A 27,920-nucleotide genomic window follows, 5' to 3' on the forward strand; every position below is an offset into this window, starting at 1 on the left:
TGACCTGACGTCAGGTCCTCTTTGTGCCGCTGATTGTAGCAGATCAGATCAGTAATGTTTGTTATTTTCTGAGGTTGTGCAGAATATTTGGAGGTCAGTATTGCTGCAGGTCTCCTTGGCAAGCTGTAGCGTGTGCAACTGAGACAGCAGCGTTAACGTTACGAGGTCTGTTTGTATCGGTAGCTAACGTCACATCATCAGGCCTACGGCGGCTCGGAGCTAACCTGAATTAGCTGGCTGTATTACCCAGCTGGTAGACGGGACATCGTCGGAGCATTAGGCTGTAACGAGCTGTGAAATGAAGCTGCTGTCTGTAGTACGTGTGTAGCCGCTGCATTGCTCACAGCAGTTTCCGGTGTCCCGACAGCAGCTATTCGTCCATCTCTAAGATGTGGCTCAAGCTGTTTTTTCTGCTCTTGTACTTCATAGTGTTGTTCATGCTTGCCAGGATTTTTGAGGCGGTAGTTTGGTATGACACTGGTATGTTCGGCACTCAGCTGGTGGATCCAGTTACTCTCAGTTATAAAAAGCTAAAGACCATCCTGGAGTGTCGGGGTTTGGGATACTCTGGCCTGGCTGAAAAGAAGGATGTCACCGAGCTGGTGGAGAAATCAGGTAATGGTCAGGGCCTGGGATATGTTTGTTTTCCACTGTAATGCATTTCAGACCGGTTTGCACTAGAGCCCAGTTAAACAGCTCGAGTGCAGTTGACAGACCAACAACAAATGTTGGGATGCATCTGATTTTTTTTTTTTTTTTTTTTTTTTTCAAGCAAGTATATGGGTTATGTACCAGCTCCATATTATCCTGAGCGTCACAGGCTCAATTTGTGGTATCTGATGCAAAACGCTGAATTCTTGTCTGCAATATTTGCATTTTGGTGAAAAACTAGCATAAGAAGTTTAGATGTCAAAATGTCAAACTTGTTGACATTTTTACTTTATTTTAAGTAGTACCAAGTGTAAAACTCAGCACATCCTGGCTTAATTTATAGCAACGACAGCAGCCAGTGGTCCCTGGAGTGGCGGGCAGAGGTGCCATGGTATTTTTGACTAGTAGCAAAAAGAGCCCCCCCCCCATGCTGCAGAGGCAGCCAGTGTTATTGTTGTCCTATGTTAAACAAAATACAAAACACAAAGGCACATTTCATCAAGTAACAGTCATTGAGTTAATTCCACAGTGCCACAATCGTCTTGTTTTTAATGCAAAGCCCTCTTGTCTAGAAACCCATGGGTTCAAACCTGCCCTGTTTCCTATCACAATATTAAGACGTGTGTTTTAACCTTTGTGCTGCTTGGTGCTGTTTTGGCCATCCTGAATACTTTGTTTATATACCACTTCACAATGCCAATATTTGGTATCTTTTTTTTCAGCCCATCACCAATATGACTTGACAATCAAACAAAAAACTAGCACAGCCTTTCAAGCCAGCATTTTCAACAGAAGTTGTCTGTGCTCAACGTGACTTTATTTTTATTCTGCAACATTTCAAACCCGCCAAGTGATTTGATTATGGCAGTGTGATCAGAGATTCATTTTATTACTAAATTGGCTGTGTGAGTGGCCATATTTGTATGTTTGTATGTCGGCTTTGATGCCACTCTTCTAGAGTGAAAATATAATCTTGCTCTTATCTTCTTCAGTGTGCTTTGGTGATTGCCACTATCTTGTCAACTGTACTATATAAACGTCACATTCAAGTGGTATGGGGGCAAAGCAGGTTTGAGCCTTTGACCTTTTAGGCAGGAGGGTTCTGCATTAATCACAAGACCACTGTAGTACTGCGGAATTAAGTTACACACTGTTTCCACTGAAAATAATAAAATCGTATATCCATCTATGGAAGAATAGATTAGTCACGGTCCACCTAATGGTTCAATTCACTCTCCATAAATGAATGTCCATAAATGTAAATATACTTTCTTGTGGTACAGGTAAGCTACATTTAATGTAGGCATAGAACAGAGCTTTCTTTAACTTGTTAAAGAAAAAGTGATTACAATTGTAGTAACCTAAATGCCTAATTTTTTTTTTCTTTGGTGTTGACTTAGATTATTACACAGACGGACCATAAGAGCGTCAAGCTGAAGCTCCATTAATGAGGAAACTATAGCGATGCTTGCTTAATACTTAGCAAGTGTGCTGCTAAGTCAGCTAACATTGTTTGACAATATACACACCATGGAACTGTAATAATGACCAAGTGTTCACAGTCAGAATGGTCAGCAACTGTATTTGCTAGTGTTGTTTCAACTTCCACCAAGTTCCACCATGAAATCCACCACTATCTAATTATCCTTATTGTGTTGCTTTTACATGCACAGCAATTACCATGTGCACAAAATTAACACGTTCGCAAAATCTAACAATGTATCTTTTTCACAGCACCCTCAGCGTCACAATTACACGTTTAATAGTTTACTTTTTGTCATTTCCTAGTTATGTTAATTATTGTAATTATGGGTAACAGTGCACATGAGTGCTTGTACAGCATAAACAAGAAATTGACAATCTATTTAAAACTGAATTTAAAAAGTGCCAAGTTTAGGAAGTGCTTGACGAAATGAAATGACGTACATAACACTTTGTGGACACGTCCACATCAACCATAAATGCCACGTACAAGTTATTGATTTTCAATTAACATCTTTTTTTTTTTAAGTATTTGCAGTCAACTCAAACTGGGTGCAGACAACAGTATAATTACAGTAGTCTGGGTTAATGTTCAGGTCTTTTTTTATTGTGATTGAAATGTAGTGAAAGGCAGTGAATTTAATTATGTCCATCGCCTAAGAAATATTGTGTTAATTGATATTTGTGACTTTGGTGAATGTCAGATCACACTTTCTTACCAGTTTATGCTGGAAAAACCAGGACATTGCAAACACTGCCATTATGGTTTTCTGCAACTGTATGTATATTTAAAATGAAAGAATAAATGTATATGATACCTTTTAGTTTAGGTAGAAAATGAAACCTTGTTTTTTTTAATGAAGGACTGGGTTTTTCTGCCCTTCTTTAAAACAGGAGAATTAACACAAGGGGAGCTATACTCGGCCATCAAGAAAGAGAAGGAGCAGACAGAGGCAGGAGACTCTTCCACCACACACTTCAGTGGAGAGATGCACTTCTATGAATTAGTGGAGGACACCAAAGATGGGATCTGGCTAGTTCAGGTAAAAGCCACGGTAACGTTTTTCACCACAAGATAACTTTTTCAGCTTTGGAGATCTGTGAATGTGAAGTGACTTGTGGCCAAATATGATGGAATTTGTGCTCTGCATTTAACCCATCCAAAATGCGCACACACACAGCAGTGAACACACAACACCATGAAGACACACCCAGGGCAATGGGCAGCCAATTCTGCAGCGCCCACTGAACAGTTGGAGGTTCAGTGCCTTGCCTCAAGGGTCTCACCGCAGTCGTGGTATTGAGGGTGGAGAGGCTGCTGGCTCACTCCCCCCACTGACAATTCCCACCGGTCCCGAGACTTGAATCTGCAACTTTTGGGTTACAAGTCTGACTCTCTATGTCTCTATAGGCCACAACTGCCCCCATCTCACTCTATTATCTTAATTTGAATAATTTGTCAATGTTCTATTCAGTCTTTCTCACAGACCCCAAGATTTATTGAGGTGTGATATTAAACTGCTGAAATGCTCCTTTGATGCACCTATAAATTTAGAAAAGGATACTTTAAATGGTTGGTTGCATCAATTCAAGTAGACCTACATTAACAGTAGTCCGAAAGCTTAAAATTGAGCAAGGAACTAGTAACAAGGAATAAGCATGAAGGATCTCAGAAGGACAGAGGAAAACACCCAGTATATAAGACAAAGAAACAAAACACAGGTGCAACTAATTAGGGATGATGAAAAATGTAAAACTGGGGCACAGATGCCAGGGCAAGTAAGTCCAAACCACAGAGTCCATGAGAGATCCTGACAATATCCCCTGCCCAATCAAGGGCTGGCTTCCAAACATTAACGGGTCTTAACAAAAAGGGTCGAAGAAGAGTTGTGCGGGCTGTATTTTGGCTTTAAAGTTAAAGACAGGAGTAATGACATAGACAAAACCAAAGTCGTTTGCAAGCATTGCCATGTTTCAATACAGCATTTAATACAATTCAATTCTATTCTATTTTATTTATATAGTGCCAAATCACAATACAAATCATCTCAAGGGACTTTACAGAAACTAAAAACCCAACAAATCCCTTATGAGCAAGCACTTGGCGAGAGTGGAGAGGAAAAATTCCCTTTAACGAAAGAAAAAACCTCCAGCATAACCGGGCTCAGTTTGGGTGGCCATCTGCCTCGACCCGTTGGGGTGAGTGGATAGAGGAGAGAGAATAGAACAGCAACAATAAACAGCAAATCGACAATGCAGGTTGGTGGGGCCAGTAACTGCACATCAGCAATATACAGCTCCAGGTCCAGGGACACCTGCAGAAGGTACAGAGAGTTAGAACAGAGAGAGAGGGAGAGAGCACAAGTTTAGTGACATTCAATGGTGGAATATACACGTGAGGTGGGAGGAGAGGGGTAGGGTAGGGGTAGGGAGCTCAGTGCACCGATGGTCCTCGGGCAGTCTAGGCCTATAGCAGCATAACTAAGGGATGGTTCAGGGTACCTGAAGCCAGTCCTAACTATACGCTTTGTCAAAGAGGAAGGTTTTAAGTCTAGCCTTAAAAGTACAGAGAGTGTCTGCCTCCTGAACCCAGACTGGGAGATGGGTCCACCGGAGATGAGCTTGATAGCTAAAGGCTCTGCCTCGCATTCTGCTTTTGGAAACTCAGGGAACCACAAATAGACCTGCACTCTGAAAGCGAAGTGGTCTATTGGGATAATATGGTACTATGAGGTCTTTAACCCTCTGGGGTCGACGAACACGCCGGCGCGTTTTGACGCGTCTTCTCCTAATAACCCCGAACAAACTTAAATTACTCTGTCAATTTTGACTGTACAGATAAAAGAAATCATTCAAATCTGTAAAGGGTCTAGTTTTAGTTGTATACACTTGTTGTATAATAACAACAAAACGCTGAGCTTTTGTTAAATAAAGAAAGACGTAAATAAAACAACCAGAATATCAGCGAATATTTGCCTCATAAAAATAAGAAACATATGGCTAGAAAGCTTGAAATGTTTTATTTTAAATGGAACAATTCAAATCGAAAACAAATCATCACTTTTTATTTAATCCATATGAACGTAAGGAGAAGTACGTTTTCTCCTGTCTCACCTCATTACAGGTAATGCGATCCCGCCTCGTACTCTGTTCACTGTTCACATGTAAATAATCTCAGGTGAACCAGGTAATTCTGTGCACGCCCCCGAGAAATGACATAAATGTCAATTTCATCATAGAATTTGCTCACTTTTTCTGCGCGTTTGGATGATGGCGCATTCCGCAGGTGAAGAAGCGCTTCTTATATACCACACAGAGACAAACAGTTTAGATTGTGCTCAGAGTAAAAACAACTCAAATGACAAACATTTGGCTCCGCATTGTATTGTATTGTGCTGCACTAATCCCCTCTCAGCCACACTGACTGAAAGGCTCATTATGCGCGTCTTTGTCTGGTCGTTCAGTGCGTCTTTTGTCTTCTCAGGTAAATCACATGACTATTCATCCTCAGAGACACCCTCTTGCATATGGCCTTTCTGGACAAAAAGTGTCTGTAGTATGAATGAAGTAAAGTTTTATTTATCAATTAACCTCTACAAAGTGCAGTAAAGAGAAGAACCCGCTTTGCCCATAACCTAGCAGCAGTTTTCTTTGGTTGGTCTCTTTGGTATGCGACTAACCCCACTAGACAAGCGATTCCATCACTCATGCTCTCAAACGTTTACGCTTTGGAAAACAAACGACTTAATTCAACTCAGCCGGTCTACACAGCATGAGACAAGGAATAGTTGTGTGTTTGTTTTCACTGAAACGTGGCTAAACGACAACATCCTGGACTCCGCCATTCAACTGCACGGGCTAAAATGCTGCCGAGAAAACAGAGACACAGCACTGTCTGGTAAGACTCGCTTGTGTGTGTATGTCAACAAAGAATGGTGTAACAACGCTGTGGTAGTATCAAAACACTGTTCATCGCTGGTGGAGTAGCCATTGTTATTGTCGCGGTCTACATTCCCCCGTGTGCAAACGCCAAGGACGCGCTCCATGAACTGCACAGCGCCATCAGCAAACAACAAATAACCCCGACAGCTTTTTCATCATAGCCGGTGACTTCAACCACGCTAACTTAAAGACAGTTTTGCCAAAGTTCTCTCAACATGTGAACTTTGCAACAACACACTGGACCTTGTTTACACAACAGAGAAGAATGCGTAGAAGGCTGCAATGTTAAGTCACCAACGATCTTCTTAGCCTCAGATAATGGACTTGTTTCTATACTTGTCCTCCTATACCTTAGTGCTGCATTCGACACTATTGACCACATCATCTTATACAGAGATTGGAGCATGTGACTGGTATCAGAGGAACAACATTAAAATGGTTCCAATCCTATTTATCGGACAGATTCCAGGTCGTTCATGTCCATGATGAACCTTCCACACGCGCAAAAGTTAGTTATGGACTTCCACAAAGCTCTGTGCTAGGACCAACTCTGTTCACCCTGTACATGCTTCCTTTAGGCTATGTCATTAGGAAGCACTCCAAATCCTTCCTGAAAATGAGTTCAGTACCCAACAGTGACCTTATAGTTTCACAACCAACAGAGACCAGAAGAGAAGGACTGAGCTTTCCACCATTTATTAAAACTGAACATAAGTGAAAGAATCGTGCGTTAAAAGTGTTAGCCTGGCAAATGGAGCCTGTGACTGTAAATAACATAAATCACAGGAGAATTCATCTCTAACTCAGGGTAGTTTTGTTCCTTAGTAGTCACAGTGGCATTGTGGTTTGATCATTTGCTCTGTTAACGTAATCTAGTGATACTCTGCTCATGGTCGTAGTGGCTCCATCATTCCTTCAAGTTGAATCCTGTGAGAGAGCAGCAGAGTATTTTATGGCCAGTATGCAAAGTGGTTGGCCCACACAGAGTTTTTGGTAACTTTAACAGGCCATTAACATTAACATGTTAAGATCATCCTTGGGAATGGAAACACTCAAATATATGTGAAAAACACATTAAAAAGTTGGCTTCACATTTTATTTCTCCTTTAAACTAATAATTTACTAGATATGAATGAATGGCTGTTATTACAGAACCAAAGGGAGTCTACATTAACAACCAGCCAAAACTGTCTGATGGCAGCACTAAATGGATTAGTACTAAATAAATAAATTGCCTAAAAGAAGAGGCTAGGACTTCTTTCACTGTCAGTGACCGATTTGTTTTGTATTACATTGCTCACCTGGTCTTGTCCCTCTGTTTTGCAGGTCATTGCCCAGGACCGGGAAGCTCTGCTGAGTCAGTCCAAATGGGGGAAGATGGTTCAGAAAGTCTCTCAGTTTGGGATCAGAACTGGAACCTTCAACTGCTCTAATGACTACAGGTGGACAGTTGGTCTACTACAATACAACAAACACCAAATATATTTGATCTTTAACAATATTAATTATTTCTATTAATTTTACATATTGTACAGATTCAAGTCTTCCCTCCTTCTACCCATAAGGGAAGAGTAAGACAGAGTTAAAGCATTTAACACTTTTTATTGTGTACAACAATGGTGCTGTTCACGTGGATGATGATGCTGCCTGCAATATTGCTTCTGACTTTTTAAACATAGTGGAATTGTTTAATTTTACTCAACATGTTTCTGGTCCTACACATGATAAGGGGCACACACTCAACTTAGTTAGGTCCTCATGGTTTAAACATTGGCACTATTTGTATTAAAGATGTTTTTGTTAGCGATTATAAATGTCTTATTTTGATCTTGCTTTTGTAATGAGGATCCACTGCCTGTTAAGCAAGTGTTCTGCTCTCGCATAATTACCCAATGTGGCGTTGAGAATTTTTTTATCTGCTTTTGACTCAAACTTGGTTCTTATCTCAAATGATATTGACAGTACTATGCAGTTGTTCCATGATCACTGCAGTTTGCTACTGGATAGAGTGACCCCTGTTAAGACTCGACAAATCCCTGTTGTCAATACATCTCTGTGGGTAAATGATGCTATCCTCTGTCTCAGTCATGTTTGTTGGAAGTCTGAACGTTTGTGGAAAGCTACAGTGGTGTGAAAAAGTGTTGGCCCCCTTCCTGATTAATTTTTGCATGTCACACTTTGTTTCAGATCATCAAACAAATTTAAATATTAGTCAAAGATAACACAAGTAAACATATCATGCAGTTTTTAAATTAAGGTGTTTATTATTAAGGGAAAACAAAATCCAAAACTATATGGCCCTGTGTGAAAAAGTGTTTGCCCCCTAAACCCTAATAACTGCCTGGGGCCACCCTTAGCAGCAATAACTGCCATCAAGCGTTTGCGATAACTTGCAATGAGTCTGTTACAGCGCTGTGGAGGAATTTTGGCCCACTCATCTTTGCAGAATTGTAATGTAATTCAGCCACATTGCAGGGTCTTTGAGCATGAACTGCCTTTTTAAGGTCATGCCACAGCATCTCAATTGGATTCAGGTCAGGACTTTGACTAGGCCACTCCAAAGTCTTCATTTTGTTTTTCTTCAGCCATTCAGAGGTGGACTTGCTGGTGTGTTTTGGATCATTGTCCTGCTGCAGAACCCAAGTTTGCTTCAGCCTGAGGTCACAAACAGATGGCCGGACATTCTCCTTCAGGATTTTTTGGTAGACAGCAGAAATCATGGTTCCATTTATCACAGCAAGTCTTCCAGGTCCTGAAGCAGCAAAACAGCCCCAGACCATCACACTACCACCACCATATTTTATTGTTTTTATGATGTTCTTTTTCTGAAATGCAGTGTTACTTTTATGCCAGACGTAATGGGCCACACCTTCCAAAAAGTTAAACTTTTGTCTTGTCAGTCCACAAAGTATTTTCCCAAAAGTCTTGGGGAACATCAGGATGTTTTCTGGCAAAACTGAGATGAGCTTTTATGTTCTTTTGCTCAACAGCGGTTTCGTCTTGGAACTCTGCCATTCAGACCATTTTTGCCCAGTCTCTTTCTTATGGTGGAGTCATGTACAGTGACCTTAACTGAGGCAAGTGAGGTCTGCAGTTCTTTGAATGTTGTTGTGGGGTCTTTTGTGACCTCTTGGATGAGTCGTCACGGTGCTCTCGGGGTAACTTTGGTCAGCCGGCCACTCCTGGGAAGGTTCTCCACTGTTCCATGTTTTCACCATTTGTAGATAATAGTTCTCACTGTGGTTCACTGCACTCCCAAAGCTTTAGAAATGGCTTTATAACCTTTTCCAGACTGATAGATCTCTATTACTTTCTTTCTCATTTGTTTTTGATTTTTTTTGGATCTCGGCAGCTTTTGAGGATCTTTAGGTCTACTTCACTTTGTCAGGAAGGTCCTATTTAACCCTCTGGGGTCTGAGGGGGTTTTTGGGGCCTGGACAAATTTTGACATGTCCTGACATTTGTGCTTTTTTCAGTGTTTTTTAAACATATTAATGTCTAAAGTCTGATAACACTGTAATCAGCACAAAATTGGCTACAATAATATGTGAGCAGCAAGTTTATACATTATTGTGTTTTTGAGAAAAAAGTGGTTATGCATGGTTAGTGAAAAACTAAAATTTTTTACTCACTGAAATAAGACCATAAAACACAAACAGAACATTGGTTCACAAGACTTTGGAGACCAGCATGTTGTAGGCTAAAGTGTTTACTTCAGAGTTCTGTGAATGTCATCTTGTTCACACATTCACAGTAAACAATACACTGATTTAAATTTTCTAGGACACTTTTTGTCCAGAAAGGCCATATGCAAGAGGGTGTGTCTGAGGATGAATACTCATGTGATTTACCTGAGAACACAAAAGACGCACTGAACGACCAGACAAAGACGTGCATAATGAGCCTTTCAGTCAATGTAGATGGGACGGATTGGTGCAGCACAATACAACACAATGAAGAGCCAAACGATCCTCATTTGAGTTAAAATCAGTGTTTTCACTCTGAGGACAAGCTAAACTATTTGTCTCTGTGTGGAATGTAAGGAGCGCCGCTTCACGTGCGTAACGCGCCATCATCCAAACGCGTAGAAAAAGTGAGTAAATTCTAAGATGAAGTTTGATATTTTGTGTCATTTCTCGGGGGTGTGCACATATTTACCTGGTTCACCTGAGATTATTTACATGTGAACAGTGGACAGTGTACAAGGCGGGACCGCATTACCTGTAATGAGGTGAGACAGGAAAAAACGGACTTCTCCTTACGTTCATACGGATTAAATAAAAAGTGATGATTTGTTTTTGACTTGAATTGTTTCACTCAAAAGAAAACATTTCAAGCTTTCTAGCCATATAATTCTTATTTTTATGAGGCAAGTATTCGCTGAGATTCTGGTTGTTTTATTTACGCGTCTGTGAAGAGAAATGGCAGAGACAGAAAAGTCCGAGAGCGCACCCTGTCGGCTTTCTTTATTTAAAAAAAGCACAGCGTTTTGTTGTTATTATGATGGTATACCACTAAAACTAGACCCTTTACAGATTTGAATGATATACTTTTATCTGTACGATCAGAATTGACGGAGTCATTTAAGTTTGTTTCGGCCTTATCAGAAAAAGATGCGTCAAAACGCGCCGGTGCATTTGTTGACCCCAGAGGGTTAAGTGATTTCTTGATTGGCTAAAGGAATTGAACTCAGGTGTGATAAACCACAGTTATTTTTTAACGGGGGGGGGCAAACACGTTTTCACTCAGGGCCATGTAGTTTTGGATTTTGTTTTCCCTTAATAATAAAAACCTTTTTTGGGATTTTTTTTTTTTTTTGGCATTGTTTCTCCTGAGACTTTGCCTATTCCGGTGTTTTCTAGTGATGACTGTAATCATTTTCTGTTTCACTTTGTGGGCAAGGTTATGGCTATCAGGGCTAGCATTTTACCATCAGCAAACCCTCTTACAGTTAACTCTGAAAGAGTTTCAATTTTAGATTCTTTTTGCCCAATTTCCCTTAATGATATGATTAAAATTGTGAGTACAATGAAATCTTCCCATAGCCCTGTGGGCATTTTACCTGCATCTTTGGTGAAGAAATCTGTTGGCCCATGCTTGGTTTTAATTATGAACCTTTCTTTAAACTTGGGCCAGGTCCCTAGTTTCAACTATGTTGTTGGCTGCTGATGCAGGTGACTGCTCAGCATTAGTTCTGCTGGATCTTTTTCAGCATTAGTTCTGCTGGATCTTTTTCAGCATTCGACAGTTGATCACTGCATCTTGATAAATAGATTGCATTCCCTAGGTTGGCGTTGGATTGGTTTTCCTCCGCATGACAGGAGCTTCTGTGTTTATAGGACCTTATATGTCCAAGTCTGTCCCTTTGTCCTATGGTGTGCAGCAAGGCTCCATGCTTGGCCCTCTGCTGTTTAGCTTGTATATGCTACCTCTTGGCAGGACTGAGTTTTAAAATAATATGTTATCATTTTTATGCTATGACTGTTTCAGTTATATTTTTCTTTTAGACCTGATAGTTTACATAAACAATCACTTCTGCAGAATTGTCCAGTCTCCATTAATAAATGGATGGCAAGTTATGGGGAGTTTAGCACTCCTTGACTGCAGTAATATAAGAAATCACGTTTGGACTACTGCAGTGTTCTTTATACCTGTTAGAACAAAGTGACTTCAAGTTGTACAGAAAGCAAGGCTTTCTTTAGTCCCATATTACTCCCATACTTAAGGACCTTCATTGGCTTCCTGTTGCTTTTAGAGTACAATTTTAAATTGTAGTTATTATTTACATTTACAGTTATTATTTCTTTTAACCTTGAGGTTTTAACTATATCTAGAATACTTCCTGTGCTTTTTGTGCCGTGACCCAGAGGCTTTGGAATTCTCTACCCCTAATATTGAGATCTATGGTCATGGTCTTTTATGGTTTTGTTCTTTGTTTGTTCGTTTTATTGTATATTTGACTGTATGTATGCTTGACTTGTTTTATTGACATTATTGTGAAGCGCTTTGTGACTCTTGTCTTGAAAGGTGCTATATAAATAAATTTTACTTACTCTTTCACAGCAGTTACTCTTTCAAGTTTTTTTTCCATCACCTGTGTTTATGAGAACGCCTCTGGTGCTGGTTCAGTTACCAGTGTTGACATGCTGTGGGAAGTCCTATGAACTCAACTCATAATCTGGACTGTTGTGAATATGCAGTTGACAACAAGGGAAAGACCATGTAACAGCTTGTAAAGACAGTTAACAGGAGGGAAGACTGGCATGGTGGCAGGCTTCACTGCAAGCGAATATGTGTCACCCTTAGTGGCTATTAATGGTCCAACTAGGAAAATACCCCTTGAGTCTACAAGTGCAGGGCTGGAACAAGACTCAACCAATATCTGATAAGAGAAGGGCAATGTGTGAATGAAGTTCAATGGCAGGATATAACCCACAATACATCAAGCATCACCATCCCAGTGACGGAGAGGAATTTAGCATACAACTAAAAATCTGGAACCTATCCAGGTGCAGCTGGCTGTGGATTTGTTTCAATCACACCCTTGATCTTGTTCTGACATATGGCATCGAAATTGAACATCTAATAGTTTTTCCCCCAAATCCTGTTTTGTCAGATCATTCTTTGATAACTTTTGAATTTAAAATGATGGATCATGCAGCGTTTGGAAGAAAATTCCACTACAGCAGATGTTTATCCGACAACGCTGTTAATAAATTTAAGAAAATGATTCCATCTTTATTTACATCTATGCCAAGTATAAACATAGTGGAGGGCAGCTGCTTCAATCCCACTCCCTACCAAATTGATCATGTTGTTTGTTGACAGCGCTATAACCTCACTGCGTGAAACGCTTGATTCTGTAGCCCCTCTGAAAAACAAGTTAGTGAATCAGAGAAGACTAGCCCCATGGTATAATTTACATATTCGTACCTTAAAGCAGGCATCACGAAGGCTGGAAAGGAAGTGGTGTTCCACAAATTTAGAGGAAATTTTTCTAGCCTGGAAAAACAGTTTATTAACATATAAAAAGCTCTCCGTAAAGCCAGAACTGCATACTATTCATCACTAATAGGGGAAAATAAGAACAATCCCAGGTTTCTTTTCAGCACTGTAGCCAGGCTGACAAAAAGTCACAGCTCTGTTGAGCCCAGTGTTCCCTTAGCTCTCAGCAGTGATGAGTTTCTTTACAAATAAAATCACAACTATTAGAGATAAAATTCAGCAGATGCTTCCTATACCTGCAATAAATGAATCTTCTACTACAGTAGCTCTTGAATCATCTGTAGGACCTCAGTTATGTTTAGACTGCTTCTCTCCCATAGATCTCTCTGAATTTGCATCAGTAGTTGCTTCATCGAAATCATCAACATGTCTCTTAGACCCCATCCCGACTAGACTGCTTAAAGGCACCCTGCCATTAATGAACTCATCTTTATTGGACTTGGTAAATTTATCTCTAGTATCAGGCTACGTACCACAGGCCTTTATAACTGCAGTAATCAAACCTTTACTCAAAAAGCCTAGTCTTGATCCAGGAGTCTTGGCTAATTATAGACCAATATCCAACCTGCCATTTATTTCTAAAATCCTAGAAAAAGCTGTTGCTAAGCAGAATAGTTTTTCAATCAGACCACTTACACAGGAATGAACTATTTGAAGATTTTCAATCAGGATTTAGAGCACATCATAGTACAGAAACAGCACTGTTGAAAGTTACCAACGATGTTCTCTTAGCCTCAGATAATGGACTTGTTTCAATACTTGTCCTCCTAGACCTTAGTGCTGCAATCGACACCATTGACCACAGCATCTTATTACAGAGACTGGAGCATGTGATCGGTATCAGAGGAACAGCGTTAAAGTGGAAGTGGCACTCTGAAGTAAACACTTTAGCCTACAACATGCTGGTCTCCAAAGTCTTGTGAACCAATGTTCTGTTTGTGTTTTATGGTCTTATTTCAGTGAGTAAAAAATTTTAGTTTTTCACTAACCATGCATAACCACTTTTTTCTCAAAAACACAATAATGTATAAACTTGCTGCTCACATATTATTGTAGCCAATTATGTGCTGATTACAGTGTTATCAGACTTTAGACATTAATATGTTTAAAAAACACTGAAAAAAGCACAAATGTCAGGACATGTCAAAATTTGTCCAGGCCCCAAAAACCCCCTCAGACCCCAGAGGGTTAATTACCACTGCTATGCAGATGACACTCAGTTATATCTATCTATTAAACCTGTTAACACAAACCAGTTAACCAGACTTCAAGCCTGTCTAACTGACATAAAGGCCTGGATGACCAGTAACTTTTTACTTTTGACTTTATGAGTTTCTTTACAAATAAAATCACAACTATTAGAGATAGTTGTAGTAGATAGTAGAGACCTGCAATAAATGAATCTTCTACTACAGTAGCTCTTGAATCATCAGTAGGACCTCGGCCCGGTTTCCTTTTGCTGTAGGGCTGTTGGACTGATCATGTCCCTTGCACTTGATCACTGCCACAGCTAGCGGTTCCAACAGGGCATCTGCTAGTTCTCTCATCTCTGGCCATCTCTGCCGACTTTTTCCTCGCACCTGTGGGCCTGTCCCGTCCCGCCTTTGTTGTCTGAGGGAGAGTGTGAATATCTGGGAATTGACATAAGCCACCACACTGTGAGTGGTGAGCACCCTAAGTGGGTGTCCCATGACAATGTGGGCTGTCTTCTGTAAGATCCTTGCCACTGCTGCAGCATGCTGTGTGCAGGCGGGGTGTCTTCTGACCATCAAGGGGGAACATCAACAAATCATTCTGGGACCCACCGCTCGGTCCTCCGTTCCCCTCATCCCAGTCTTCCTCCTCTTCAGATCTTACTGATAGTGCCTGGCTCGGCGAAGGCGAGCGCTGTGGTCTCCGTTCCTTACCTGTCCTTACCGGTTTCTTCCTGTTCTCTTGTCCTGGAGGCTCACACACTCTGTGAGGAGACCAAGACAGTGTGTCGTGTTCATCTGCGTCCGAAGGTTCCTCCTCAGGTCTCCATTTACCTTCTGCCCATAGTACTATGGACCCAGTAGGGTGAGAGCCCTCCTGTGACATGAACCTTAACAACACTTCTTGCTCGCCTCTGTCCCTCTCTCTCTTCGTGCAGGCTTCGCTGACTGTGACTGCAGTGTAGGTTGTCTGGAGGGCTGTTCACGTCTGACCCGATCCTGGAATTGGGTGACTGCCCTCTCCGCTATCATAGGCAGGCTTTTTGTTATGAGGAGGCTTTTCCCTTCCTCTCCAGTCCCCATCCTGGTGATCCGGGGAGGAGGTTCTGGGCACAGGGGGCATATCCGACACCTGTAATTCTCCCCCGGAGATGTCCATCACTGGATACAGTCCTGCTGGAGGGGGCGCAGTCGGCCTGCTCACAAAATAAGGTGGTGGTGACTGCTTCTCTTCTGTTTCCACTGTTTTCTTCCAGTCTTTATTCTTGTGCATGTGCTGAGTCCCCTGCCACCAGAGGGCTAGATTGGTCCATCGGTGTGCTTCAGTTTCCTCTTCGTTTGCTCTCTGTCTCAGTTTGCTCCGGTAAAAAGGGGAGGCCTTGTCCCGATCCTTCTTAGCCTCCTCAGCACAACGCCTGTGCTGTACTGACTTCGCCCATAGCCATGGGATGAGGGCAGTGTGATCCTTTAGAGTCTTACCTTTATCCTTTATAAGCTGCATCAGCATCGCCTTATACTTGTCCATCTCTGCCTGGGCATCCTTTTCCCTACATGTCATTCTTCCTGCCTTTAAGATAGATTCAACTTGAATCCCCAGATTGACCCATTTTTCTGGTGGGCCCCATCTGTCATCATTCATCTCGCGATCAAATTCTCCATCCATTTTGATCTCTTCCTTATTTGTTAGTATTTAGTTGTAGTTCGGTATTTCCTCCACCAGATGGAGCAATTTTCCAATTTCCTGTTGCAGTACCTCCCACCTCCTGCGGGTGTCAGCAGCTTCTCCTGTAATTCTGCTCGGCGCCACTAAAGGGAGCCAAATAGTGGGAGGAGCAGCCTCTGAATCACTTTACCTCTATTTCCTGCTTCTCTGCTCAGTCTATCAGGGTCCCTCTCAGAGACACTTCCCTTTTGTACTTACCTCTTCTTTCACTACATGCCTCTCATAAATATCTGTACTTACCTCTTCACATATTCCTATGTTATAACAGATATTATACTTATGCACCGTATGACAATTTATACACCTTAGACCCCTTGTCTAATAACAATAACTACATTGTATAATGCAATATTACTTGCCAGTCACACAATCTCACATTCATACGAGTATCTGCCGATCGAACACGGCTCAGATTTACACTCACACTGAGCCTGCCGATCGAACACGGCTCAGACGCATTCACAGTTTACCTGCCGATCAAACACGGCTCAGGTATTATTCAACTGTGGCCTGCCGATCGAACACGGCTCAGACGCATTCACAGTTTACCTGCCGATCAAACACGGCTCAGGTATTATTCAACTGTGGCCTGCCGATCGCACACGTCTCAGGTCTTTTTATTAATCTATCCGCCGATCACACACGGCATGGATAGTTTCTTTCTCTTTAATTGTATTTTCTTGTATATACTTTACTTCCGATTTATAACTTTCAATCCGTCACAATTTGTAACCAATCCGAAATACACATCGACAGTATCAATTTTAGTGGTAGTCAATTCAGCAGAATTTAATATAATAGATTTCTGCCTTACCTTTTATTTGGCGCCTCAGAGACTGTCAGTGTGGTCTTTCGGACGGTTCCTCAGTCCAATTTCCCCCTCCAAGACCGGACGAGCCTCCAAATTGTTGAAAAGTCAGACCTTGTGACCTTCACCCGAGTCCATTGATGGAGGATTAAAAGAAGACGGAGCGAAAGTTAGGAATCGACACACCCATTTATTGTAAAAATATAGAGACGTCTCCGGAGATCAACTCATACACGCAGGCAAAGAGATCTGACCTATAGGTGTAACCTATACCCTGTATAAAGCTGGTGACCACCATACCAGTACTTTTCCACCAAAAGGAATTTAGTCTATTACCATATATGGAGTTGTTATTCCCTTGTTGTCTTTTATGTGTTCTGGGTGGTGGTCGCTGAGCAAGCTAAGGCCAGTTACTTCCTTTATCTTATATGAAGTCCCCATAGGTGCGTCTGCATTTCCACAAAAGGAAAAGAGCAGATCACTCAAGTGGCGAAACAGGGAGTTGGAAGATGGTCCTGATGGCAATATACACAGATGTGAGCAGAGGTAGATGTCAACAGACGTCAGCAATACCTCACCCAGAGCATCAGTTGGACGAAAGCCTGCCATGGTGGAGTGAAAGTGAGATGGTACTGAGGGGAGACATGGACAGATTCATACTGTGGACCAAATGGAGTTTCATGCAGTTGTACAAAAACGCTTCCTATGTGTAAACAAATGAAGCTGGTATAGAAAAAGGAAATTATCCCAAAAGCATGGTGAAGAGCAGCAGGAGTGATGATCCCCAAGGGGAAAGATGCCTCAAACATCAACCAATTCCAGTGGATCAATTTCCTAAATATTGACCCTCGGGTCGACGAACGCGCCGGCGCGTTTTGTGGCATTGTCTCCTGATAATGCTGAAACGAACTTAAATTATTCTGTCAGTTTTAATCGTACAGATAAGAGCAATATATCATTCCAATCTGTAAAGGGTCTAGTTTTATTTGTATACACTCATAATAACAACAAAACACTGGGCTTTTGTAAAATAAAGAAAGCAGACAGGGTGCGCTCTCTGTCACCTCTCTTCACAGACATGTAAATAACACAACCTCAATCTCGGCGAATACTTGCCTTAAAGACATAAGAAGAACATGAGAAATATATGCCTAAAAAGCTTAAAATGCCTTCATGTAAATGAAACAATTCAAGTAGAAAACAAATCATCACTTTTTATTTAATCTGTATGAAAATAAGGAGTGGTACAGTTTCTCCTGTCTCACCTCATTATAGCTAATGTGATCCTGCCTCGCACTGAGCACACTTCATATGGAAATAATCTGAGGTGAGCCAGCTAATGTGATCCTGCCTTGCACTGAGCACACTTCATATGGAAATAATCTGAGGTGAACCAGGTAGTTCTGTACACACCCCTGAGAAATGACATAAAATGTCAAACTTCATCGTAGAATTTTCTCAATTTACTCATTTTTTCTGTGCGTTTGGATGATGGCACGTTACACGGGTGAAGAAGCAGTTCCTATGGTTCCAGGCAGTGACAAAGAGTTTACTTGGGCCTCAGAGGAAAAACACGACTCAGATGACAAACGTTTGCATCTGCATTGTACTGCACTAATTCCCTTTCAGCCACTTAAAAACCTTAGTTTTTCACTAGCCATGCATAAACGCTCTTTTCTCAGAAACACAATCATGTATAAGCATACTGCTCACATATTATTGTAGCCCAGTTTATGCTGATTACAGTGATATAATATGTTTAAAAGCAACTGAAAAAAGCACAAATGTCAGGGCATGTCAAAACTTGTCCAGGACCCCAAAACACCCTTAGACCCCAGAGGGTTAAGTAACAGCAACTTGTATGGAAGTGGTGCCCTGGAATTGCCTGTGTCTAACCTTACTAAAAAATATAAGTGCTCTAAAGCACGGCTGGTAATGACAATGGCTGATTCCCAATATCGTCTTATACAGGTGGCTGCCCCCAGGGTAAAAATGGGGAGGAAGTGTCCACCTAATCCTACCATCATTACAACAATGTGTGAGAGGTCATGGGAAGGTTGACAACTCCCTATTACCATGCTATGTCCAGATACCCTCACCTAAAATCCACCCATAGACTTAAAAGTTGCACAAAATTTAGCAAGACTAAGAATCTTCCACACATTTTTTTGAGCAATATGACTGTGAAATGTCTGTATTGAACTTCATACTTTGGTCTTAAAAGGTCTTATAAATTAATGCTTTGATTTTGGTGAACATATTATTTGTCACTTTCCAGACTGTCTGTGATACTGACATGGTGTTTTGTCTTGTGTCCGGCAGGTCTTGTGTCAGGCGTGGCTGGCAGCACTCCACTCTCATCATGTCTGTTCCTCAGACTTCAGCATCAAAGGGCAAAGTCATGCTAAAAGAATATAATGGCCATCACATAGAAACAGAACAAATCTTCCGCTGGATGACCTCACATGTGGCTCATCGAATCAAAATGCTGCATCAGTCTCAGCAGCTTGTGGAGGAGTGGCGCACTGATCCGGCCCACCCAATCAAGATGTTTCTGTTTGCCCGTCTGTCCCAGCCCCCTACCTTCTTCTCCTCACTGTCTGTGAAATTCACAGGCAGGATCAAGTTCATCTTCGTGGATGTACGTCACTGGGACAACCACAGCAGCTTATCAGAAATTGGTGTGACACAGAGCCCTGCCTATATCCTCAAGATGCCTGAGGGCATCTATCGCTATGGCAACAGGTCATCATTGAATAATGGCAATAACATGGATTGTTGTTGGTACAAACAACATTGATTTGATAACTCTGTTTCTTTTTTACTCTTCTACCCCCACCTCTCCTTGTTCTCACCTTTATTTCTTCTACTCATTATTTCTCCTCCCCCATCCTCTCCTACTACTTCTAGTACTGGGGAGTTCTTGTCTCTGACTGCCATGGATACTTTCCTGCGTTCAGTCCAGCCTGAGGTTAATGATCTGTTTGTGCTCAGTCTGGTCGTCATCAACTTGCTGGCTTGGATGGACCTCTTCATCACACAGGTCACTTTTCTCGGGTATTTCTAGTACAAACCACACTTTAATTGTGCAAGGGTAGTAATCTCAAAGCTGTGAGTGTTTTGAAGTGCTGTTTGGATTCATTGATGATTGGATTGACAGGCAGAGAATGATGGTATGGGGTTTCATACAATGGTGATAGAAACAAATGATAAAAATGTTGCTAAAGCCACAATCATATGATTTGACTGTTATTTCAGTAACTAGGTTACTCATCTCTGGAGTCCAACCTTGCCTGGACAGGAGGACACAGTATAATCAATTTGTACAATGAAAAACACCATCATCTTATTCCTATCCAGGGTCACGGGGATCTGCTGGAGCCTATCCCAGCTCTTTTTGGGTGAAAGGCTGGGGTACACCCTGGACAGGTCACCAGTCCATCACAGCGCCACATAGTCTGAGCTTGTGCGGGAGGTTGAGCAGTATTGACAAGAGATAGTCAGGCTCACCTCCACGCACAGCCTGGGCTCTGGAACCCAACTCCTTGAGAGGGGTTGGACTCTCTTCTACCCTGGAGTTGCCCGCAGTGAGAGGTGGTAGGCTGGTGTGGGTTTGCTTATATCTCCCCAACTCAGCTGCCAGGTGTTGGAGTTTTCACCACTGAATGAAAGGTGCCTTCATGTCAGAGAAAGATACCTTCATGTCAGAGAAAGGTCTCTCACTGTTGTTTCAGCCTATGGGCCGAACAGCGGTGCAGAGTACCTGGCCTTTTTGGACCCTCAGGGAGGGGTGCTGAAAGGTGCTCCAACTGGGTACTCCATCATTCTGCTGGGGGACTTCAACACTCACGTGGACAGCGACAGTGAACCTGGAGGGGCGTGACTGGGAGGAATGGCCTCCCCGATTTGAATCAGAGTGTTGTTCTGTTGTTGGACTTTGTGGCTGTGTCATCTGACCTTCGGCCGTATGTTTTGGACACTTGGGTTCTGAGAGGGGCAGAGCTGTCAACTGATCACCACCTGGTGGTAATCTAGAGGTTGAGTCATGGCACCTGACTTTCTGTTCTATAAAGCTGAAATGTTTCACAACCCATCAAAGTGGCTTCATCGGTCTGAGAGAGGCTGGACTGGAACCTCCAAATTTATTTCCCAGGTTAGTTTCACTCCACCGTTGGCCCAATAGGCTCACTAAGTGGGCTAAGCAAATCAGGTGAGAGTCATTAGACCCACGCCCGTGAGTTGGTTTCACTTCACACCTGGTCTGAATGGGCTCATTGAGTGAACAATACTGTAGAAGTGAGCTCAGGTAAGCGTTGTTAGGATCTAATGGTGGACTCATGTGACCCCTCTGATTCACCAACTGGCTGCTTTTCTTAGACTGATGAAGCCACCTGGATGGGTGGTGAAATGTCAGTAATGGAACATTATTTCTACAAAAGCTCAGGGCAATCCAATATAGTGGATATTCACAATGTATACAATGTATAATTTATTTTGATATTGTACATACATATTGATAATATGATGAATAATGATTTCTAAACTGTGTGTACTTTTATGTAAATGAAGGATCTGGATACTTTTTTCACCATTGAGCAGTCACTTTATACACAGTCATGAAGAGATAGAATACATCCATTAATTAAGCTAACAGCTGTTAGTTTGTTTTTTAACATGTATTCATTTTCACTGACAGGGAGCAACAGTGAAGCGATTTGTTGTTCTGATCCGAACGCTTGGAACCTACAACTCCATACTGCTGGTGTCCTGGCTTCCTGTTTTGGTAGGGAATTATTTACATCACCCAGTTCTCACAACTGACTTCAGTATCACATTTTTCTTGTGCTGAACAATCTTATTTTCCACAGCTGCTTTTTTAACATTAATTTCACAACCTTAGCCATTTTCTGTTGTGTTTGACCTATTCCAGAAATATCAATTTAAAAACTGACTCTAAACCTGAACTAAGTTAATATAATTTAAGGGTTTCCTGGAAAGATTTTGACAAGTAGTGCTGTGGGGCTGCTTTTCATGAATGCACTCTGATGGTATGCACATGAGCACATACAGTGGGTACGGAAAGTATTCAGACCCCTTTAAATTTTTCACTCTTTGTGTCATTGCAGCCATTTGCCAAAATCAAAAAAGTTCATTTTATTTCTCATTAATGTTCACTCAGCACCCCATCTTGACAAAAAAAAAACAGAAATGTAGAAATTTTTGCAAATTTATTAAAAAAGAAAAACTGAAATATCACATGGTCATAAGTATTCAGACCCTTTGCAGTGACACTCATATTTAACTCACATGCTGTCCATTTCTTCTGATCCTCCTTGAGATGGTTCTGCTCCTTCAGTGGAGTCCAGCTGTGTTTAATTAAACTGACAGGACTTGATTAGGAAAGGCACACACCTGTCTATATAAGACCTTACAGCTCACAGTGCATGTCAGAGCAAATGAGAATCATGAGGTCGAAGGAACTGCCCAAGGAGCTCAGAGACAGAATTGTGGCAAGGCACAGATCTGGCCAAGGTTATAAAAGAATTTCTGCAGCACTCAAGGTTCCTAAGAGCACAGTGGCCTCCATAATCCTCAAATGGAAAAAGTTTGGGACGACCAGAACTCTTCCTAAACCTGGCCGTCCAACCAAACTGAGCAATCGTGTGAGAAGAGCCTTGGTGAGTGGTAAAGAAGAACCCAAAGATCACTGTGGCTGAGCTCCAGAGATGCAGTAGGGAGATGGGAGAAAGTTCCACAAAGTCAACTATCACTGCAGCCCTCCACCAGTCGGGGCTTTATGGCAGAGTGGCCCGACGGAAGCCTCTCCTCAGTGCAAGACACATGAAAGCCTGCATAGAGTTTGCCAAAAAACACATGAAGGACTCCCAGACTATGAGAAATAAGATTCTCTGGTCTGATGAGACCAAGATTGAACTTTTTGGTGTTAATTCTAAGCGGTATGTGTGGAGAAAACCAGGCACTGCTCATCACCTGTCCAATACAATCCCTACAGTGAAACATGGTGGTGGGAGCATCATGTTGTGGGGGTGTTTTTCAGCTGCAGGGACAGGACGACTGGTTGCAATTGAAGGAAAGATGAATGCAGCCAAGTACAGAGATATCCTGGAAGAAAACCTCTTCCAGAGTGCTCAGAACCTCAGACTGGGCCAAAGGTTCACCTTTCAACAGGACAATGACCCTAAGCACACAGCTAAAATAACAAAGCAGTGGCTTCGGAACAACTCTGTGACTGTTTTTGACTGGCCCCGCCAGAGCCCTGACCTAAACCCAATTTGAGCATCTCTGGAGAGACCTGAAAATGACTGTCCACCAACGTTCACCATCCAACCTGACAGAACTGGAGAGGATCTGCAAGGAAGAATGGCAGAGGATCCCCAAATTCAGGTGTGAAAAACTTGTTGCATCATTCTCAAGAAGACTCATGGCTGTACTAGCTCAAAAGGGTGCTTCTACTCAATACTGAGCACAGGGTCTGAATACTTACGACCATGTGATATTTCAGTTTTTCTTTTTCAATAAATTTGCAAAAATTTCTACATTTCTGTTTTTTTCTGTCAAGATGGGGTGCTGAGTGTACATTAATGAGAAATAAAAATGAACTTTTTTGATTTTGGCAAGTGGCTGCAATGACACAAAGAGTGAAAAATTTAAAGGGGTCTGAATACTTTCCGTACCCACTGTACATACAATTGCACATGCAATATATATACAAATCCACTCAAGGTAAAAAAAATCTTTATTTTAATTAATTTTATATTCAAATGTCAGTTTTAAAGTGATTTTTTTTTTTTTTTTTAGTGCTACCTTTGTTAAGCTTCGTGTGATTTTCCGCTGTTAAAAGAGGGTCAGAAATAGCAGATTTGAAACTATGAAAATTGGTTTCACCATGAGGGTGAGAGAGAGCTAAAATGATAATACATGATTTCTAATCACTGATTGTTCACTCCCACCAGGCTATTCTCCAGCTACCCTATGTGGATACTTTGTATGGTTACAGTCTGAAGCTCCTTCGTTATGCTGACACCACCACATTGGCCAGCCTGGTGAGAGCAGATTGGACCTTCTACTCATCTCACCCTGCACTCTTCCTGTCCACCTACCTGGCCCATGGGCTGCTAGTTGACTACTTTGAGAAAAAACGCCGCTATGGCATCAGGAACCAAGAAGATAGCACCACCAACCTAGAATGGCTGAGCAGTCTTTGGGACTGGTACACTTCCTATCTGCTCCATCCAATTGCATCTCTGCAGCAGGCCCCATCTGACCAATCTGACTGGGAAGATGATCCAAACTTCTTATTTGAGCGTCTCGCTTTTCCAGATCTCTGGCTGCGCCCATTAGCAAATATGGATTACATTAAAGCCCTACCAACCTGGAGATTTAGAGCTGTGGGTCAGCACAGTAGGGAAGGTAATTGTGGCCTATTGCATGAAGAGACAGAAAGTTCACATTCTGAAACAGAGAGCATAAAGCACAGGGATTCTCCTTCTGCTGGTCCCAGTAACAGTAAAAGGCACAAGAGATCACTGTGCAGTCGGAGCAGCAAGACACAGTTGTGTGTGTGCAGTAACATGGACCCCAAAAGTAGCTGCCATTGTGTTTCTGCATCATCTCTCGGGTGTCATCATGGGAACAGGTTGTCATCACCTGACCAAGCACTGGAGGACAGCTACCTCACACCTGAAGCAGACTCTAACCTGCATTGCTCTGATTGGTCAATGTGGCCCTGTGATGTGCTACAGTGTTCAGAGTGTGTGGTGTGTCTGGAGAACTTTGTGAGTGAGGAGCTGCTGATGGGTCTGCCCTGTGGTCATGCCTTTCATCAGCAGTGCATTGTGATGTGGTTGGCGGCAGGTAGACACTGCTGTCCTGTGTGTCGCTGGCCCAGCTACAAGAAGAAACACACTGCAGGTCTGATGGTCTGACTAAGTTTCTCTGATCTCCCCTCTGTTGTGACTATATACAGGATTAAGAGGAAGACATTGTAAGTGACTGTGAAGTGAGCTGCTGTTGTCATGAGCCATCAATCATCTTGTTCCATTCTTGTTGAAAACTGTACTGGCCTTTATGGCATACACACACACCTACCAAAGGCCACTTACCATGCTTTCTTTCCAAAAGGATATCAGTTCACACAGAAAGTACTGGTGTAGCCACTGTAAACGTTTTAGTGCAATGAACCATATTTCTACATTAGATTTTTTTCCATTTAGGTTGTGTTGAGATTACAAGCAGGAGAAAAAGAAACTTATTATGCTTACTGCATTAAAAACACACACACGTATGGGTCTGCCCATACTAGCTATATGCATTTTTACATTTTACGAATTGGAGGGAAATGGATCAAGAGAACAACCAAAATGAATTAAAGTAATCATGTGTGAAATCTCTGACACAATGACAACTGTAGTGTTTTTGGTTCTGGACTGACCCCACCAACATTTTGTTTTTTACATGACTTAATTTATTTTGAACATTCAGTGGTGGCTCTTTAACTGTTCACCAATTTCTACAAACCTTAATTCTGCCCTGTCACATCTCAGACAGTATTTGCCTGTATGCATTTAAAATGCAGCATTCAGGACATGCTGCTGTTGTATTCCTTGTTTTCAGGTTAGGGTTAGGGTTAGGGTTACAGAGTGATGCTTAGTTCGAGGACCTGCTCATGGAAGGTGTGTAGCAGCATGCCTTCTGGATCAGTTGTTATGTTCTGATGATAGACAGTAACCTCCCTGCTGGTTCTAGCCTACTAGTTTAGAGTGGACTAAACAAGAGGGTAACACCTCTGTGAGCCAGAGTGCCGACATTGGAAGATTTTTGTGTAATAGTGCAATGCTTTGAAAACATGCATGCACTACTTACAGTAGTGGCTGCTCACATGCACACTTACTCATCAGTGATGCTACTAAGTCACCTTCTATTCTAACCAAGCGCCAACTGCCACTTACATTTTCTACTTTCATCGCATTGATCTTTGATGTGCTAGATGGTTAAAGATTTCGAAAATGCAAAGTATATTTGAAAGAATTTTACATAAAGATTTTAGTGATTAGTGATCAACCAACAACAAGGCCATACTAAATGACATGTTAAATGACATGTAACTGTATAACAGCTAGATGCAACACTAAACAGCACAGTTAACTCTATAGTAGGTAATTAAGTATAAAACTTGTAGTGAGAAACCCATATAGGGAATTGTAACCAACGTTGCATTTCCCTTCAGCTCCACAGTACAATATTTGTCTTGTTCTTTTAACTTAAACTCTGCTCTCATTGACCTTATTTCCAGCAACAGGCTGCTGTTTTCAGGGGAACAGAAATGTTTAAGGGAAGGAGACGCTTATTTTTCCGTCATAAAACTCCATGACTGTAATTGACTGGGCATCTGCCCTAGGTGTACACACCTCTCACTTAATGTCAGCTGGCATTGGCTCCAACCTACCACAATCCTAGACTGCACTAAGAGGTATAGAGAGCTGGCATTGGGCTAGAGATTGGGTACACCCAAGACAGATGTCAGTCTGTCACAGGGATTACATATGTAGACAAGCAAACATCACACCTACAGACAATTGAGATTCACCAATTAACCTAACCCCAGGTTTTTGGACTGTGAGAGAAAACTGGTGCACCCAGAAAACAACCCACACAGACATGGGAAGAACATGCAGAATCCACACAGAAAGGCCCCAGGCTGGAATCCGGAACCTCCTAGCTGTGAGACGACAGTGCTAACCATCTCATCACCAGGCTCCTGTTGCTGTATAAGGTTCACTGGAGGACTGAAACCATACTCGTGGGCAGCTTAATGACGTAGACAAAGAGGGTGTATTCACATCTAAGCAGTTGTTCTGAAACAGGGAGTGTTTAACCCCAAAGATCAGTTCTTTGGGCATATGTTAACACAGCAATCCATTCGAGCCCTTCAGCGGTTCGTTTGCAGTGCGAACATAATCGACACAACAACCGAAACAACAGACTCATAACTGTGGTTCACACTCCAGCAGAGGGGGCAGTGATAGATTCCCGGGTAAACTCTTCCTCCTTCCGAGTAAGATTTATGATCAATGAGAGAACAGTTGAGAGAACACGCATGACATTTGTTTATAACTTTAGACAGCTTGGGACTGTTACTGTGCACACAAATGACCCAAAAGAAAAATGCAACAATGGGTCTTTTTAGCCTCCTGATTTGGAACAAAGCAAATGAGCCACAGGTGTGAATACACCCTTACCCACTTTTCACTCAATTAATTGTTTTGAACCTAGTGTCAGTAAAACAAGCAAATCTGTTAATGACAGTGAAGTTTTAAACACATTTCTTTATATGTGTCTGACTTATATCAAGTGGAGTAGCTCACTTCTATCTGCTGCTGACATTTAAACCTAACTATGCTTTCTCAGTTTATCACACTAGTAGTAAGTACTGAATTTTCCATTTCCATTGATAAATAAAATTTGACACATTGTTTGGAAATTTAAGGTTTTCTATTACCTTAAACAGTTTGAGAAGAAACATACTTTTAGACCTTTGGCTGCTGTACAGTATAAATGACTTGCTGTATGAATGAGTAGTCCTGCTGCTGTCACGCTCTTGGCAAATGCAGAAAACACCAGCAACCTAAGGATGCTTATACACTGCATTGTATTGCCTGAGGATTACAGTTACCTTTAAAACTCACACACCCTTTCTTACTGAGCGTGTTATCTTTCCAATCCTAAGTGTGGAGCTGCTAGCAGGCTGTTATGTTTTGCAGTTTCAAAAAAAGTGATCTAAAATGTCCAACTGTAATTTATTAACATTTAAGGGTGCTCAGCTGTAATGTTTCAGCTCATTCGTCTGTGTGTGTGCGTGTGTGTGTGTGTGTGTGTGAAGGGCACAAAAATAAAAAAAATGATATGTACAGCAGTAACATTTACTGTATCCACAATAAAAGCAGTGTTTCAAAACATGAGATTTGTTTTGTCATCCCTGTGGGTGCTGGAGGTTTTACCAGCATTAGGAAATTTATAGTACATATTTTAAAAGCTGATTCCAGTGTTTTGTTTTGTTTTTTGTTTTGATCTTTCTTTACGTGACTTGTAGTCCTGG

General features: G+C 41.7%; 1 protein-coding gene across 1 annotated transcript; it reads left to right on the forward strand.

Annotated features, from left to right (window-relative positions):
* rnf103 (ring finger protein 103) lies at positions 1 to 27,793 on the forward strand. The gene is made up of 7 exons (XM_026330171.1): positions 1 to 615; positions 3,028 to 3,176; positions 7,402 to 7,517; positions 19,127 to 19,549; positions 19,715 to 19,847; positions 21,501 to 21,587; positions 23,779 to 27,793. The coding sequence occupies exons 1-7, from the start codon at positions 390 to 392 to the stop codon at positions 24,748 to 24,750; spliced, it is 2,106 nt and encodes a 701-aa protein (XP_026185956.1). The 5' UTR covers positions 1 to 389; the 3' UTR covers positions 24,751 to 27,793.
* The last annotated feature ends 127 nt before the right edge of the window (positions 27,794 to 27,920 follow it).

The sequence above is a fragment of the Mastacembelus armatus genome, chromosome 10, assembly GCF_900324485.2.
Source record: "Mastacembelus armatus chromosome 10, fMasArm1.2, whole genome shotgun sequence".
NCBI classification, from domain to species: domain Eukaryota; kingdom Metazoa; phylum Chordata; class Actinopteri; order Synbranchiformes; family Mastacembelidae; genus Mastacembelus; species Mastacembelus armatus.

Excerpts from the sequence above, each read along its gene's own strand:
- rnf103 (XM_026330171.1), top strand. The coding sequence starts at position 390 with ATGTGGCTCAAGCTGTTTTTTCTGCTCTTGTACTTCATAGTGTTGTTC. Across the intron at positions 616-3,027 it reads CGAGCTGGTGGAGAAATCAG|GAGAATTAACACAAGGGGAG; the intron begins GTAATGGTCAGG and ends TCTTTAAAACAG. Across the intron at positions 3,177-7,401 it reads ATGGGATCTGGCTAGTTCAG|GTCATTGCCCAGGACCGGGA; the intron begins GTAAAAGCCACG and ends TCTGTTTTGCAG.